The 16,780-nt window shown below is 49.4% G+C and overlaps 2 protein-coding genes across 2 annotated transcripts in view; both read left to right on the forward strand.

Annotated features, from left to right (window-relative positions):
- CAD (carbamoyl-phosphate synthetase 2, aspartate transcarbamylase, and dihydroorotase) overlaps window positions 1–2,419 on the forward strand; it is a 43,731-nt gene extending 41,312 nt beyond the window's left edge. Inside the window, exons 42-44 of the mRNA XM_060273243.2 lie at window positions 404–505; window positions 669–763; window positions 1,834–2,419. Coding sequence (XP_060129226.2) covers window positions 404–505; window positions 669–763; window positions 1,834–1,936 — 300 coding nt within the window. The 3' untranslated portion in view covers window positions 1,937–2,419. The remainder of the gene's footprint in view (window positions 1–403; window positions 506–668; window positions 764–1,833) is intronic.
- Window positions 2,420–6,420: 4,001 nt separating this feature from the next.
- On the forward strand, window positions 6,421–16,505 carry LOC118082922 (uncharacterized). The gene is made up of 6 exons (XM_088667072.1): window positions 6,421–6,430; window positions 6,785–6,918; window positions 7,113–7,194; window positions 7,873–7,955; window positions 10,838–10,964; window positions 11,989–16,505. Exons 1-6 carry the CDS (start codon window positions 6,421–6,423, stop codon window positions 14,571–14,573), a joined length of 3,021 nt encoding a protein of 1,006 aa, XP_088523198.1. The 3' UTR covers window positions 14,574–16,505.
- The last annotated feature ends 275 nt before the right edge of the window (window positions 16,506–16,780 follow it).

Raw genomic sequence — 16,780 nt, forward strand, 5'->3', positions numbered from 1 at the left:
GTATTTTTATGCTTTAAACAGTTGTAGATTTTTTTTCCTTGGTGTTAGATCATAGAATCATAGAATCATAGAGTTGGAAGAGACCACAAGGGCCATCCAGTCCAACCCCCTGCCAAGCAGGAAACACCATCAAAGCATTCCTGACAGATGGCTGTCAAGCCTCTGCTTAAAGACCTCCAAAGAAGGAGACTCCACCACACTCCTTGGCAGCAAATTCCACTGCCGAACAGCTCTTACTGTCAGGAAGTTCTTCCTAATGTTTCCTAATGTGTTACTTTTCTGCAAACGGCGTGGGGTGGCCTCTGTTGCTGTTGTTCCGGTCGAGAGGCATCTGGGTTTTATGGAATAACAGAAAAGCAAGTCAATAAATGCAGGAGCCATAATTGTGGTAATACATTCTCAGGAGGAGTTTGAGAACATTGAGGAGGCGCTGCCCGACACGGATGTCCTCTACATGACTCGCATCCAGAAGGAGCGCTTTGCCTCGGTCCAAGAGTTTGAGGCGGTGAGTGAGGAAGGAAGGGGCCCTGAACTGCTGCCCCCACCCCATGGCCTCCCTCCCTCCAGGCCAGGCTGGCCCTCTGAGGCCCTGAAGCCACCCAGGGGGGGGGTGGAGAAGAGGGTCCCTGGGCGGCAGGCTCACTTGCTGTGCTCCTCTCCCTCCTCAGTGTTTCGGGCAGTTCATCCTGACCCCCCACATCATGACCCGGGCCAAGAAGAAGATGGTCGTGATGCACCCCATGCCCCGGGTCAACGAGATCAGGTGCGGAAGGGGGGGGGAGGGGGCACCGCTTGCCAGGGAATTGCTTCAGGGTGCCAAGTGGGGTGAAGGAACATTTGGGGTGGAGCTGAGGAATTTGGACCAGTGGTGGTGGGGCACAGCATAGCGCCCATGTAGGAGGATCAAGACCTGGGGGTCGGGGGGGGGGGTTGTTCATAAGCAGCAGAAGTCAAGAGCTTCCTCCCTGCCCAGGAGGCTGTTTCTTTGCTTCTGGCTGCTTTGAGACACTGGAGCAGTAGAATCATAGAATCGTAGAGCTGGAAGAGACCACAAGGGCCATCCAGTCCAACCCCCTGCCAAGCAGGAAACACCATCAAAGCATTCTTGACATATGCCTGTCAAGCCTCCGCTTAAAGACCTCCAAAGAAGGAGACTCCACCACATTCCTTGGTAGCAAATTCCACTGCCGAACAGCTCTTACTGTCAGGAAGTTCTTCCTAATGTTGAGGTGGAATCTTCTTTCTTTTAGTTTGAATCCATTGCTCCGTGTCCGCTTCTCTGGAGCAGCAGAAAACAACCTTTCTCCCTCCTCTATTTGACATCCTTTTATATATTTGAACATGGCCTTAACCTTCTCTTCTCCAGGCTAAACATACCCAGTAGAAGGGGGTGGTGTCAGATGGGGGGCCTGGTTTGGCGATGGGAACTCCCAGCCATAGCTGCCAAGTTTTCCCTTTTCTCGCGAGGAAGCCTATTCAGCATAATGGAATTTCCCTTAAAAAAAGGGATAACTTGGCAGCTATGCTCCCAGCCTCAGTCGGTCGCCTTGGGATCTGTAGAGCCATAGAGCATCAGAGTTGGAAGGGACCCCCAGGGGTCCTCTAGCCCCCCACCCTTGCAATGCAGGAACTGGAAGTTGGAAGAGCAGCCTACCTCGCAGGGCGGGTGGCCTTGCGCAGGATCAAGGCAAAGCATCTTGCACAGGAGAAGCACGTCATGTGCAGAGCTCTGGGCCCTCTGAAGGGCGGGGGTGTGTGTATGGCCTAGAGCACTTGCTGACTTAGTGGCGATCATGACCTCTCTCCCCCCCCCCCAACTTTCTCTCCTTCCAGCGTGGAGGTGGACTCAGACCCACGTGCCGCCTACTTCCGGCAGGCAGAGAACGGCATGTACATCCGCATGGCCCTGCTGGCCACTGTGCTGGGACGGTACTGAGGCTGCCTGGGCGCGATTCTGGGCCCCACTCCGTGTTGCCCACCTGTGCCCACCTGGCTTCTCCACCAAAGAGCAAAAAAACGGCGCTGCTGGAAGGCAGCCTTGGGCCAGCTCCATGCTGGGGGGGGGGCGTACTGGAATCTGGGGGGGGAGCAAGCTCAGGAAAGGCCCCACCCTCCCTGCCTCCCCAGCTCTTGTCTTCCAGCCTCCAGGGTGGTCTCTGTGGGGCTCTTTGCCTTCCCCTCTTGGGCTGAGCTGCTTCCTGGGCCCAACCCTGGAGACATTCCTCCTTCCCAAGGACCAAGTTCCGTTCGTTTTGGGTCTGGGTTGGCAGCCCCCTTTTGCAGGCTGCAACACACTTCAGCCCTCGCTGCTTCTCACGAACGGCCCGCTGCCCGCAGTGACTTTTCTACACAAACTTGTGAGCAAAGCGGATCCCTTTGTTTCCGTTTCTTTTTTTTTAATAAAAACAGTTGAATACAACCTGCTGCTCTTTTGTGAACTGCTTTGAGGTGCCTGCGTGGCTTTTGGAATCCCACCAGCGTGTACGTTTTATTAATAAATCCGTTCCAGAGAAACGGTTTGCACGGGGATCGGACGATTCCCAGAATTTCCCATGGAGAAAACTCCCAAGGCCTTCCCAACTGACAAAAGTCAGGGAATAAAATCAGAAACAGTGTTACCATTAAACTACAGTGGTACCTTGGTTCTCAAATGCCTTGCTACTCAAACAACTTGGAACCCAAACACTGCAATTGTGCTAATGTGTGTTCCGGTTTGCAAACTTTTTTCGGAAGCCAAACGTGCTCCGTTTTGAGTGCCACACTTCTGTTTTGAGTGGTACACTGAAGTCTGCCTGTTTTTGCTATTTATTTTGCATTTTTGTTTTTGTGGCTTTTTTGTTTGTTTCTGTGACTGTGTTGAAGCCAGTTCATTTATTGATTGATTGATTGATTGATTGTGTGTGTGACTGGAGTACATTGTTTATTACTTTTATTTTATGGATCAATGGTCTTGTTGGATAGTTAAATCCATGTTAAATTGCTGTTTTAGGGGTTGTTTTTAAAAGTCTGGAACAAATTAATCCATTTTTCATTACTTTCTATGGGAAAGTGTGCCTTGGAAGCGTTTTGGAACGCTTTGGTTTTGGAATGGACTTCCGGAAGGGATTAAGTTTGAGAACCAAGGTACCACTCTGCAAAATCCTCCCCCCAAACAAACAAACAAACAAGCAACGAAACACCAGCGAAGCATGGTTTTGCAGTGCAAGGAGTTGACAAGGGAGGAGGAAGAGGAGGTGAAGGCAATATTACTACGAGTGCATGCAAATCAAGATTTGTCTCTGTGACTCTTTTTTAAAAATATATATGTATATAAAAAGCTTTATTTGATTATTACGAGTCATTACACAAAATCTACAAATGTACAAAAGAAAAAAAAATATACTGTATACCAAAAAACGAAAAAAAAATGCATACACATGAAATTCCATACAGTTAATCAACAGTTAAAATTCATCAAATCCTTACCAATTTGTTTTGTTGAAACTAAATAGTGTGCATATATACTGCTACAGCAGGTTGAAAGCACCATAAGGTTTGGCATTCTCCTAGCACCCGGTCTACCCGCGAGGAGGAGGACGCGCCCATGGGAGGGAGGGAGGCGCCTGTCCAGACCTCTGCCCTTCCACATGCCAACCAAGCCACGGACCCTCCCAGGGGAGGCAGGGCTTCCCGCAGCCAGCCCTTGGGAGACCCGGTCTAGCTGCGAGAGAGCCTGCAGTTCCCCCTTCCTCGGATCCTGCTCCCTGCTTGGGGCAGAGCCTTTTCCCGGCCAGCGTCTCCCCTCTGCGCTCCTGCTCGGGAGACGGAGGGCAGAGGGACCAGCTGGGCGCGCTCGGCTCGCCAAGGGTTAAGAGCAGCCGAGCCGCATTCCTAGAGAGGACAGGAAAGGAAGGGGGCGGGTGCCGGTCCTCCGGAGACGGAGCTTCTCCCTGGCCGGCCCCCTCTTGTCTTCGCCTCCGGTGAGTCTCCCTCCCCTCTTCCCCCGGGTCGGCCTTGGGGAGAAGGGGCGCCTGGGGGCCTGGCGTGCGAGGGGCTGCTCAGCTCCAGGCCTCTCGCCTCCCTCTCGGCCAAGCCGGACTGGACCAGGCGGGGAGGGCGACTCGGGAGGGAGAGCCCAGCCCATCCTCTGGCTGCTGCTGCTGCATTGGGGACCCAGGGCAGCTCCGCCGGGAGGGCTAAGCCAGGATCCCCTGGGACCCACCTGAGACGGGGGGGGCTGCAGGAGGACCCCCCAAGCATCTGCTCCCGGCCAGGCCCTTTCCCCCCTGGCCTGGGGGGGGCAGGGCCCAGACTCCCCCTGCTCAGCAGAAGTGTCTCCTGGGAGACCGGAGGGAATCATAGAATCGTAGAGTTGGAAGAGACCACAAGGGCCATCCAGTCCAACCCCCTGCCAAGCAGGAAACACCATCAAAGCATTCTTGACATATGCCTGTCAAGCCTCTGCTTAAAGACCTCCAAAGAAGGAGACTCCACCACACTCCTTGGTAGCAAATTCCACTGCCGAACAGCTCTTACTGTCAGGAAGTTCTTCCTAATGTTGAGGTGGAATCTTCTTTCTTGTAGTTTGAATCCATTGCTCCGTGTCCGCTTCTCTGGAGCAGCAGAAAACAACCTTTCTCCCTCCTCTATATGACATCCTTTCATATATTTGAACATGGCTATCATATCACCCCTTAACCTTCTCTTCTCCAGGCTAAACATACCCAGCTCCCTAAGTCGTTCCTCGTAAGGCATCGTTTCCAGGCCTTTGACCATTTTGGTTGCCCTCTCCTGGACACGTTCCAGCTTGTCAGTATCCTTGAACTGTGGTGCCCAGAACTGGACACAGTACTCCAGGTGAGGTCTGACCAGAGCAGAATACAGTGGTACTATTACTTCCCTTGATCTAGATGCTATACTCCTATTGATGCAGCCCAGAATTGCATTGCCTTTTTTAGCTGCTGCATCACACTGCTGACTCATGTCAAGTCTGTGGTCTACCAAGACTAGATCCTTTTCACATGCACTGCTCTCAAGCCAGGTGTCACCCATCCTGTATTCCAATTGCATGGATCTTGCACAGCCCTGTGGTTTTCTCCAGGGCTGAGGGTGATTAAACAATTGCTGAGACGACTAGAGCACTGGTTTGCAGAAAACTCATTCTGAATCGGACCGGACACGGGTTAGAGCAGGGGTCGGCAACCTAAGGCCCATAGGCCACAAGTGGCCCATGGGACCAATATGGTCAGCTGTCACCAAGTCTCAAATCCTCCATTGGGGAGGGTGATTGAGCAGGTGGTTACTGAACAGCTCCAGGCACGCCTGGAGGATGCGGACCATTTGCATCCCTTCCAATCAGGATTCAGTTCTCACCATGGGACTGAAACTGCCTTGGTCACGCTAGTTGTTCATCTCCGGCGGGCTAGGGGCAAGGGTGAGAGCTGCTGTATCTCTCAGTGGCCTTTGATACCATTGACCATAACATCCTTCTGGACCCTCTAGAGAGGCTGGGAGTTTGGGGTACTGTTATACAGTGGTTCCGCTCCTTCCTCCTGGGCCGTGTTCCGAAAGTGGTGGTGGGAGATGTTCAGACCCCTGGACTCTCGCTTGTGGGGTGCCTCGGGGTTCCATCCTCTCTCCCATGCTTTTTAACATCTATATCAGGCATCCCCAAACTTTGGCCCTCCAGATGTTTTGGACTACAATTCCCATCATCCCTGACCACTGGTCCTCTTAGCTAGGGATCATGGGAGTTGTAGGCCAAAACATCTGGAGGACCGCAGTTTGGGGGTGCCTGATCTATATGAAGCCACTGGGAGAGATCAGGGGGTTTGGACTGGGTGTTCATCACTATGCAGATAATACCCAGCTCTACCTCTCTTTTAAATCAGAGCCAGTGAAGGTGGTGAAGTTCTTGTGTGAGTGTCTGGAGGGAGTTGGAGGATGGATGGTGGCTAACAGATTTAGCTTGGATCCTGACAAGACAGAAGTACTGTTTTGGGGGGACAGGAAGCGGGTGGGTGTGGAGGACTCCCTGGTCCTGAATGGGGTAACTGTGCCCCTGAAGGACCAGGTGCTCAGCCTAGGAGTCATTTTGGACTCACAGCTGTCCATGGAGGCGCAGGTCAATTCTGTGTCCAGGGCAGCTGTCTATCAGCTCCATCTGGTACGCAGGCTGAGACCTTTCCTTCCCCCAAGCTGTCTTGCCAGAGTGGTGCATGCTCTGGTTATCTCCCGCTTGGCCTATTGCCATGTGTTTTACGTGGGACTACCTTTGAAGGCGATCTAATACAACTTATTCAGAATACAGCAGCTAGACTGGTGACTGGGTGATTGCTGAACAACTCCAAGCATGCCTGGAGGATGTGGACCATTTGGATCCTTTCCAATCGGGATGTGAGCCTAATCATGGGACTGAAACTGCCTTGGTCACGCTAGTTGATGATCTCTGGTGAGCTAGGGGCAAAGGGGGAAGCTGTTTCCTAGCTCTGCTGGATCTCTCAGCAGCTTTTGATACCATTATTATTATTATTATTATTATTATTATTATTATTATTATTAACCGTCCCTTCCCCAAAGTTCCCAGGGCAGATGAATTCTACTCTTATTAATTCAGTACAAATTACTCACTTGTCCATCATCATTCTGTCTTCGCTCCTTCTCCTGACCTTGTATCAGTCTGATAACAGAACAATGTATTTGTAGGATTTGTGAGCAACTCTGAATCATATAGACAGAACTTGGCAGAAGACTACAGGATTCCTTCCGATCTCTTGGAGGTTTCCTGAGAGCACCGCTGGATGAGCAAGACAGTTCCTGGCTGTCCTTCCGCTGGAGATAGAGAGGGAATGTGGAGCAGAGACCAGTTCCCAGGCAGTGGCCCTGGCTGAAGGTTTCCTCCTGAGTCAGGCGGAGGAGAGGAAGGAGGCAGAGCAGCAGGTGAGAGAGACTTTCCTCTGGATACTCCCAAGGGGCTCGGAACGTGAGAGAGAGTATCCCCGAAATGCTTTTCAAATGGCTCGCCCTCTTTTGGGAAAGCATTCAAGGAGCGAGATCTAATACCCCCATAGGTTTTCCCTCTGCCATTTCTTTTCCAACACTTCTCCCCATTCTCTGTTTTAATCCTGTCTCAGGCAAAGGATCTGTTTGCAGAAATGGACCCTGATTCCCGGGAGGCAGAGAGGACTCTGTTGGACACCAAAGGGAGGCTTCCGGGTAAGGAAGAAGGAGCTTTTCTTCTCATTCTGTGGATCTTGAAACTAATCTGTGGGTTCTGTTCATCTTTGGGGGGGGAAGCACTTGGGGCCAAGAGCCCCAATGAGGGGAGATGTATTTAACCCATCTAAAGTTTGATAGAAGTCCCAGTGTCTAAATGCACTCTGCAAGGAAGGCTTTTTCTAAGGCCCATTGGTCGCCTGAAATGGTCGTCTGAAATGAGGAACGGCTTAGGGAGCTGGGTATGTTTAGCCTGGAGAAGAGAAGGTTAAGGGGTGATATGATCGCCATGTTCAAATATATAAAAGGATGTCATATAGAGGAGGGTGAAAGGTTGTTTTTCTGCTGCTCCAGAGAAGCGGACATGGAGCAATGGATTCAAACTACAAGAAAGAAGATTCCACCTAAACATTAGGAAGAACTTCCTGACAGTAAGAGCTGTTCGGCAGTGGAATTTGCTACCAAGAAGTGTGGTGGAGTCTCCTTCTTTGGAGGTCTTTAAGCAGAGGCTTGACAGCCACCTGTCAGGAATGCTTTGATGGTGTTTCCTGCTTGGCAGGGGGTTGGACTGGATGGCCCTTGTGGTCTCTTCCAACTCTAGGATTCTATGAAATGCACTGATGAAGCTCTGAGAGATGCAGGAGCTGATGGCTTCCCACTGACTTTTGTCTCTTGCAGGTGACAGAAGGATGCCCCCAAGACCTCCTCATCCATATTTTCCTGATAACGGAGGAGAAGCAGCAGCTGTGGAAACAGATCTGGTATTGAGAAAGAGCTTTGTGGGGAAAGAGTCAGAGGAGTGGGGCAGGCAGGGAGCCTCTGGGCCGGAAAGAATTCCTCCTCCTCTTGGCTTCTGTCAAAGCCTCTGTCCCAAACAAAGATTGACAATGCCATTCAAGAAGGTTTATGTGCTGACGGGAAGGAACATCCATCTCTCCTTACTAGGTTCCAGAATGTCACTATTTTTATGGTTTACTAGCTGACCCAGCCACGCGTTGCTGTGGTTCTTTCCTGTGATCCCCCCCACCCTGTCCCAATCCATGACGTATCCTGCCCCTCCTCCCTCCACCCCGGCACATCCCTGTGTTTCGGTAGGATACCCTTCCCTCTGTTGTCCCTGGGGAGTGTTGGCCCCTCCCCCCTGTATCTCCATACCGTGGCCCCCACCCTTCGAAAAGGAACTGTCAGCTTCTAGGTTCTATTTCCCAGCATGCACTTTTGTCTGAGCACTTTTGTCTGAGTCCCTGGGCAGTGTTGGCCCCTCCCCCCTGTATCTCCATACCTTGGCCCCCACCCTTGGAGAAGGAACTGTTAGGTTCTGGGTTTTATTTCCCAGTATGCACTTCTGTCTGAGGCCTCTGTTGTCACTGGGGAGTGTTGGCCCCTACCCCCGGTATCTTCCTACATTGGCCCCCACCCTTGGCGAAGGAGTTGTCAGTTTCTGGGTTCCATTTCCCAGTATTTACTTTTGTCTGAGCCCTTTGTTGTCCCCTCCCCCTGTATCTTCATACATTGCCCCCTGCGCACAGATCGTGAAGATTTCTGTATATTTAGATTAAGGATGGGGGGTGATGATGTGTCCTGGGACGCAGAGAACTACTTAAAAAATCCCGAGAGGGGAGTGAAATAGCGAAGGCGTATAGCCCCGTAGGAAGAGATAGGCCCAGACAGAAGGAGGGGGGGGTCATATGGGCCACTTGGCGCGGGTCTCCCAATCTAAAGGGGGTCTCGGTCAGCATATTCACAATCAGTAAAATGAAAAAAGTAACAAAAGGTTTAAAAACAGGGCCACATTATCTACCTGGCCCGGGCCTCTGTCTGGCCCTGCAAGGGCCTGGCAACAGAAGGCGCGTTCTGAAGCACCCAAGTTGTTCAGTTCCATAAAAATCCCAGGAAGTGGCAAGGGGAAGGTAGGGGATTGTAAGTCGGGGGGGGGGGAATTGGGCACTGCAAATATCTGAGGACTTAAACTGGGGAGAGAAAGTGCATGGTTGGTTTTTTATTTTATTTTTTTTAAAAAAAGACGCAGAGGGTTGCATTCAGTCGTAGTATATGTGAAATGGAGGGTAATAGCCCCCCTTCAGATCCTCCTGAGCCTCAGAGTCCCCCTGAGTCGAGGCGAGATTTGTGAAGAGGGCAGGTTTCATCCCTGTGTCTCCCCCCACCCTGTTCTGACCCATTACGTATCCCTGCTCCCTATTTGGCCCCCCACCCCCGGCAGGCCCCTACCTCCACTTGGCAATGTTGGGCCTTGTTGCTGGAAAAGGCCTGTTTTCAGTTGAAACAAAATAAAAATATTCCTTCCAGCAGCACCTTAAAGATCAACTAAGGTCAGACCAACACAGCTACCTACCTGTTTTCAGTTGGTTTGGTCTTCAACACCTCTGCCGGATGGATGGATGTGAGTGGTAGATCTCGTGGTGGAGGCGGGGCTTGTGGGTTGCTGTGCGTTAGTCTGTCAAATGGAGGGTAATAGACCCCCTTCAGATACCCCTGAGCCTCAAGAGTCCCCCTGTTTTACAGGATCTCGTGGCGGAGGCGGGGTTTGTGGGTGTGGCGCGTTGTTGTGGCTAATCCCTGTGACTGCCCCCACGTGTCCCGATCCATGGTCTATTCTGTTTGTCCCCACCCCACCCCGACCGGCGTATCTCACGACGTTTTGAAGGATGGTATTTATTTTTGTCTTGTGGTTATTTGGTGGGAGATTTGGGGGGGGGTAGTGGTGCTAAATTGTAAAGTAAAAACCCCTTCCCGTGCCCCCAAATGCTTTGCTGTGGGTTATTTCCCCCCCCGGGCCTAGTGGGGGCCTGGCAGGGGCCTACATAAAACAAAGGCCATGCTGCGACCTGCAATCTGGGTGCTCACCCTCTTCCACCACCACCCCCGGGCCTAGTGCAGGCCTAGCAGCCTGGCAGGGGCCTAGGGGTCTGATAATGGCCGCCTTGGTGGTTTCAGTTGCTTGGTTGATGATGTTATTTGGTTTATGGGTGTGGCTTAGATTTCACAGGAAGGGGGGTGGAGGAGGGTATAACACCACTTGAGGGCGTTGTTTCACTTGGTGGAAAACCAAGTTTCTACCTGCGCAGATGTGAGATGTCAGGAATTTTTGTCCCCAACAATGCTCGGGGAGTGGCCTGGATCGTTGTGTCAAAATTTCAGGACGATCGGTCAAGCGGTTACGGAGAAAAGTTCGGCCAACACTTTCAATATTTTTACATTTTTATATATATAGATCAGTAGCTGCAGTTATATTTCTATATTGATCATTAGATGCCAAAATCTAAGCAGTTGAGAAGCTTCTAAGCAGTTGAGAAGCCATAACAAACAGTGTCTGGGATTCACCTAACCAGCCCCATCAGCTGCACAACGGGGTTCCCCCTTTTCCTCCCCCTCCCTGTGCCCCCATGAGCCCCTTGAAGTTGGCTGTAGGGCAGAGGGAGGGTCCCATCACCCCCCAAGCAGCACACAGCGAGAATAGAGAAGGGATCATTCTGTCTGCCAAACAGGAATACTTCCACAGACAGAATAATTTGAAGAACAGCATGAGGAGTTCCACCCATTCACACAAAGATTAATACCCATCATTAGGATGCACAATAAAAGAATAAAAGAATTCCATTACAACTTTTTCTTTTCCCTTCAGGGTCCTCTGTGCTTTGAAGATGTCGCTGTGTATTTCACAGAGGAGGAGTGGGCGTTGCTGGATCCTGACCAGAGAGCTCTGCATAAGGAAGTCATGGAGGAGAATCGTAGGATTGTGGACTCTCTCAGTAAGGCTTCCTGCTGGACCATAATATCGGTTTTGAAATCCAATACCTATATAAATATTTTGATGGCACTTGACAGCATCTGGGATTCTCATTCCCCATAGCTCACCTTGAATCTACTGTTCTGTCTGTGAATATTCTTGCCCCACATTTGCCTATTTAAACCATTGAAGTGAAGCCCACATAGTCGGGGAGTTGTTGCGGGTGAGCTGTGCCTAAGCAAGCTGATTGGCAAGCTCGGCTGAGGCTCCTTTTATTAGCACAATATACACATGTGGAGGAACAGTCTGACCTTTAGCGCTTTTACATCATGAGTTGACACATACTGTATGTTTCCTCTGAGATTTGCGAGACCTGCTCCACCATGTCCTGTTCCTACCAAGTGGGAGGTGAGCCATGCTTTTCCAAAGGGAGGCAAAGGTCACAGACAGGACACGGCAGACTACTGAGAAAGCCAAAGGTATGACCGAGGGCATGGCGTTCAGACAGCTGTGGCTTGCTTGGGGGCGGAAGTGTGCCTCACGCCCGAAGGTCAGGCTATGGCCTGCCGGGGGAAGTGCGCCTCACGCCCGGTGATCAAACCGCAGCCTATCTGCAGGCGGAGATGTGCCTCACGCCCGGTGGTCATTGCTTCAAACCATGACCAGGCTTGTCTGAACTGCCAAGAGCTTCTTGAATGTGACCTTCCATGTGGTGGCTGTAGAAGAAGTAGCAACTTCCGTGAGGTCTTCTGTTTTTGCTTCTGTCGCTTTCTGCTTGACCAAAGAGACAACTGACCTTGCTAATGGGGCAGATTCCATGATCAGGTCAAACAAAATCCATTTTAGAAGATGCCAGGTTGTTCAAATCTCAGGTAGCCATAAATTTGAGAGTCAAAAAAGACAGTGAACCTCGTATTAAGGCCTTAGATCTAACTCCCTTTAATTCTTCATTTATCACTAACATTCATTAGCAGTGCTCCATAATTTGAATAACTTGGGGCTCCATTTCTTCCTGAGGCTCTAATCTGTTTCTCTCTCTGATGCAGGTAGTGATGGATTGGAAGTTATGAACAAGGGAGACATTCGCACAGTGGGGAAGGTGTATAAATATTTGGAGTGTGGAGAGAGCTACAGTCAGAGCTCCTATTCCACTTCCCGTATAATAAATTCCATTGGGAAGAATCGCTATCGGTGCTTGGAAGGTGCTAAGACATTTCGTCCGAAGAAATGTCTCCCTTTCCATCCAAGAACTCACAGCAAGGAGAAACCACACAAGTGCATGGAATGCGGAAAGAGCTTCAATCAGAGGTCCAATCTCACGACCCATCAAACCATTCATACAGGAGAGAAGCCATATCAGTGTTTGGAATGTGGAAAGAGCTTCAGGAAGAAAGCTAAGCTTGTGGCTCATCAAAGAATTCATACGGGAGAGAAACCGTATCAGTGCATGGAATGCGGAAGGAGCTTCCGGCAGAGAGCCCATCTCACTTCCCACCAAATGCTTCACAGTGGGAAGAAACCCCATCACTGTTTGGAATGTGGAAAGAGCTTCAGTTACAGGCATGTGCTCAAGGCCCATCAAAGAATCCATACAGGGGAGAAACCATATCAGTGCATGGAATGTGGAAGGAGCTTCAGTCAAAGGGGTGCGCTGACAGCCCATCAAATAATTCATACAGGGGAGAAACCCTATCGGTGCTTGGAATGTGGAAAGAGCTTCAGTCGGAGGTCCCATCTCACTTCCCATCAAATAACTCATAGTGGAGAGAAAACCCATAAGTGCTTGGAATGTGGAAAGTGCTTTAATCAGATATCCTCTCTCATTTCCCACCAGAAAATCCATAGAGGGGAAACACCATATAAGTGTTTGGAATGCGGAAAGAGCTTCAGTCACAGGGCTGTGTTGAAGGCCCATCAAAGAATTCATACAGGGGAGAAACCATATCAGTGCTCAGAATGTGGAAAGAGCTTCAGTCAGAAGGCTGTGCTCACAGCCCATCAAAGCATTCACACAGGGGAAAAACCATATCATTGCTCGGAATGTGGAAAGAGCTTCAGTCAGAAAGCTAAGCTCATGGCTCATGGAAGAATTCATACAGGAGAGAAACCTCATAAGTGCTTGGAATGTGGAAAGAGCTTCAGGCAGAGGGGTCATCTAAAGGATCACCAAAGCATTCATACAGAGGAAAAACCGTATCAGTGCTCAGACTGTGGAAAGAACTTCAGGCGGAAGAATAGTCTCACTTCCCATCAAACAATTCATACTGGGGTGAAACCATATCAGTGCTTGGAATGCGGAAGGAGCTTCAGTCATAGGTCCCATCTCACCTCTCACCAAATAACTCACAGTGGGAAGAAACCCCATCACTGTTTAGAATGTGGAAAGAGCTTCACTCACAGGGCTGTGCTAAAGGCCCATCAAAGAATTCATACAGGGGAGAAACCATATCAGTGCTTGGAATGTGGAAAGAGCTTCAGGAAGAGGACCCACCTCACTGCCCATCAAAGAACTCATTCTGGGGTGAAACCATATCTCTGCATGAATTGTGGAAAGGCTTTTAGTCGGAAGGATAGTCTCACTTTACATGAAAGAATTCACAGAAGAGAGGAACCATATAAAAGCTTCAAATGTGGAAGCGACTTCATTAAGGGACCCCCGTTTACTTCCCATCAAATAACACACAGTGGTGAGAAAGCATACCAGTGCTTGGAATGTGGGAAGAGCTTCAAGTGGAAGAGGAGTATTATTTCCCATCAAAGCATTCATACAGGGGAGAAACCATATCAGTGCTGGGAATGCGGGAAGAGCTTTTCTTGGAAGACAAATCTCATTTCCCACCACAGAATTCATACAGGGGAGACACCGTATCAATGTCTGGAATGTGGGAAAACATTCAGTCAGAAGTATACCCTTACTTCACATGAAAGAATTCACAGAGGGGAGGGACAATATAAGTGCTTTGAATGTGGAAGGAGTTTCAGACGGGGCTCCCAGCTCTCTTACCATCAAAGAATTCATACAGGGGAGAAACCGTATCAGTGCTTGGAATGTGGGAAGAGCTTCAATAGGAAGAAAAGTCTCACGTCCCATCAAGTAACTCATTCAACAGATGAACGCTCTCAGTGCTTGGAATGTGGAAAGAGCTTCAAATCAAAGAGAAGTCTCACTTTACATCAGAGAATTCATACAGTGGAGAAGCCATATCGGTGCCTGGAATGTGGGAAGAGCTTCGGTCGGAAGGAACATCTCACTTCCCATCAAACAATTCACAGTGAGGAGAGACCATACCAGTGCTTGGAATGTGGAAAGAGTTTCAAATGGAAGAAAAGCTTCACGTTCCATCAAAGAATTCATACAGGGGAGAAGCCATATCAGTGCCTGGAATGTGGGAAGAACTTCAGTCGGAAGGAACATCTCACTTCCCATCAAACAATTCACCGTGAGGAGAGACCATATCAGTGCTTGGAATGCGGAAAGAGCTTCAAATGGAAGAAAAGTTTCACATTGCATGAAAGAATTCATACAGGGGAGAAACCCTATAAGTGCTTGGAATGTGGAAAGAGCTTCCTGCAGAGGTCTAAGATGACAACCCATCAACGAACTCACAGCAAGGAGAATCATAGTATTTGAAGATGGCTGACACATCTCTTCTTAACCTTCTCTTTTTGAGGCAAAACATATCCAACTGAGACCTCTGGGTATAGGGTGGTGCATCATTTTGATCTCCCACCTCTGCACATGTTCCAGCTTGACAATATCCTTCTTTTATTCTGGCGTCCAGAACTGGACCCTGTACTCCAGGTGTGTTCTGACCAAGGCAGAAGGGAGTGGTAATATTACTTCTGATGAGCAAGACACCAGATGTCTGTTGATGCAGCCTAAAATAGCATTAGCTTATTTTGACATGCTTTTGAACTGCTAGGTTGGCAGGAGCTGGAGCATTCTAAATTCTAAAGCAATGACAAACCTAGACAGCATCTTAAAAAGCAGAGACATCACCTTGCCGACAAAGTTCCGTATAGTTAAAGCTATGGTTTTCCCAGTAGTGATGTATGGAAGTGAGAGCTGGACCATGAAGAAGGCTGATTGCCGAAGAATTGATGCTTTTGAATTATGGTGCTGGAGGAGACTCTTGAGAGTCCCATGGACTGCAAGAAGATCAAACCTATCCATTCTTAAGGAAATCAGCCCTGAGTGCTCACTGGAAGGACAGATGCTGAAGCTGAGGCTCCAATACTTTGGCCACCTCATGAGAAGAGAAGAATCCTTGGAAAAGACCCTGACATTGGGAAAGATGGAGGGCACTAGGAGAAGGGGACGACAGAGGACGAGATGGTTGGACAGTGTTCTCGAAGCTACGAACATGAGTTTGACCAAACTGCGGGAGGCAGTGGAAGACAGGAGTGCCTGGCGTGCTCTGGTCCATGGGGTCACGAAGAGTCGGACAGGACTAAACAACAACAAATTCTAAAAATGTTTTTGCTGCTAGAGATGTAATTAGGAAAATGCTTCTTTGAAACATATGTTCATGGAATGTCCAAAGCTTGCACAGCTTTGGAGGAAAGTATTAGGGTGCATAAATACTACAGACCAACTTTATATGTGTTGACAACGGGTTAATGTAAATGAACTCTTTGCATCCTTCCTTCTGCTAAAAAACTGATATTGATTCACTGGGAAGATTATGCCATGGTCCCCTTTGAACATGGATACAAGAACAATGGATACCCTTGCAACATAGGAGTGTATATTGTGGAGAAAGATATTGATATTTAGAATGCATTTAGAAAAACAATGCATTATTAATAATATTTTACTTGTTAGAATAATCGTTCCACTTATATATCTACATATTGTATTGTATTCACAGTTTAAAGCAGTTTCCTTTGGTTTGGTTTGACCTTTCTCCATCTTTGTCACTTCATTTCTCTACTGAAAATTTACTATAGAAACCCGTTACACTTCCTGGTTGAACAGACCCCCCTTGCTCCTTGAATTGCAGCCATGTGACCTTGACTTTCAACTTCCTTTTGACCCAGCGTCTCATTGGGGATCCTCTGTCTTCCTCAGAGTCCGATTGGTTGGTCTATGTTTCACAATTGTGTATTTTACAAAGAATACAACATTAAGGAGTCAAGTGGAACCGCAGTGATCCAGGTGAATGTACTTAACGTCAAGCTCCTGACTGACTGTTATTGTTGTTGTTTTGTTGTTGTTTTTGGTGACTCTCATTCAGTGTCCCTTAAAAGAAGGGGAAATGTGTTTGCATGCCAGGAGCAGCAGCAGCAGCGGTAGAGAGGAGAGGGCTGGAGGAGGGTCTGAATGCAGAATGAGATCTATCTGCGGGGAGAGGGGGAAGAGTCCATAGGGTGAGCTCTTCTTTCGTCCAGGAGAATAAGGGGACAGGCAGGCAGCCTTGGACTCCTGGAACAACCGCCCTGCTGATCTTGCACTTAAAAGGACAGCACCCTCTGGCGAGAGAGAGACTTTGGGTTGAGACCTTGTATTGGACTGGTTGCCTGTTTGCTCATCTAACTGAATTAAAGACTCGTCTTCCTCCGTGTCTGTGAGAAGTGGTTCTTTCATTCTGGGGGTCTGAGGGGGAACCCGCTGCAGTGTAGAAACCCTATGAACCACATGCTTGGGTTCCCCCTCGGGTAAGCTATGGACCCTTTCCCAGAGGACGCAGGGCTTCCCCCAGCCAGCCAGCCAGCCATCCCTTTAGAGAGCCGGTCTACCTGTGGGAGAGCCTGCAGTCCCGGCCCTTTCCACCCGATCCTGCTCCAGGTCCGGGGTGCGCGGCGGCTCCTGGAAGCCTCGCCATCCCCTCGTTAGTG

The sequence above is a fragment of the Zootoca vivipara genome, chromosome 3 (assembly GCF_965207765.1).
Source record: "Zootoca vivipara chromosome 3, rZooViv2.hap1.1, whole genome shotgun sequence".
In the NCBI taxonomy this organism is placed as follows: domain Eukaryota; kingdom Metazoa; phylum Chordata; class Lepidosauria; order Squamata; family Lacertidae; genus Zootoca; species Zootoca vivipara.

Coding starts and splice junctions, on each gene's coding strand:
- LOC118082922 (XM_088667072.1), top strand. Junction 6,919..7,112: donor GGAAGGAGGCAGAGCAGCAG/GTGAGAGAGACT, acceptor ATCCTGTCTCAG/GCAAAGGATCTGTTTGCAGA. Junction 10,965..11,988: donor TAGGATTGTGGACTCTCTCA/GTAAGGCTTCCT, acceptor TCTCTGATGCAG/GTAGTGATGGATTGGAAGTT.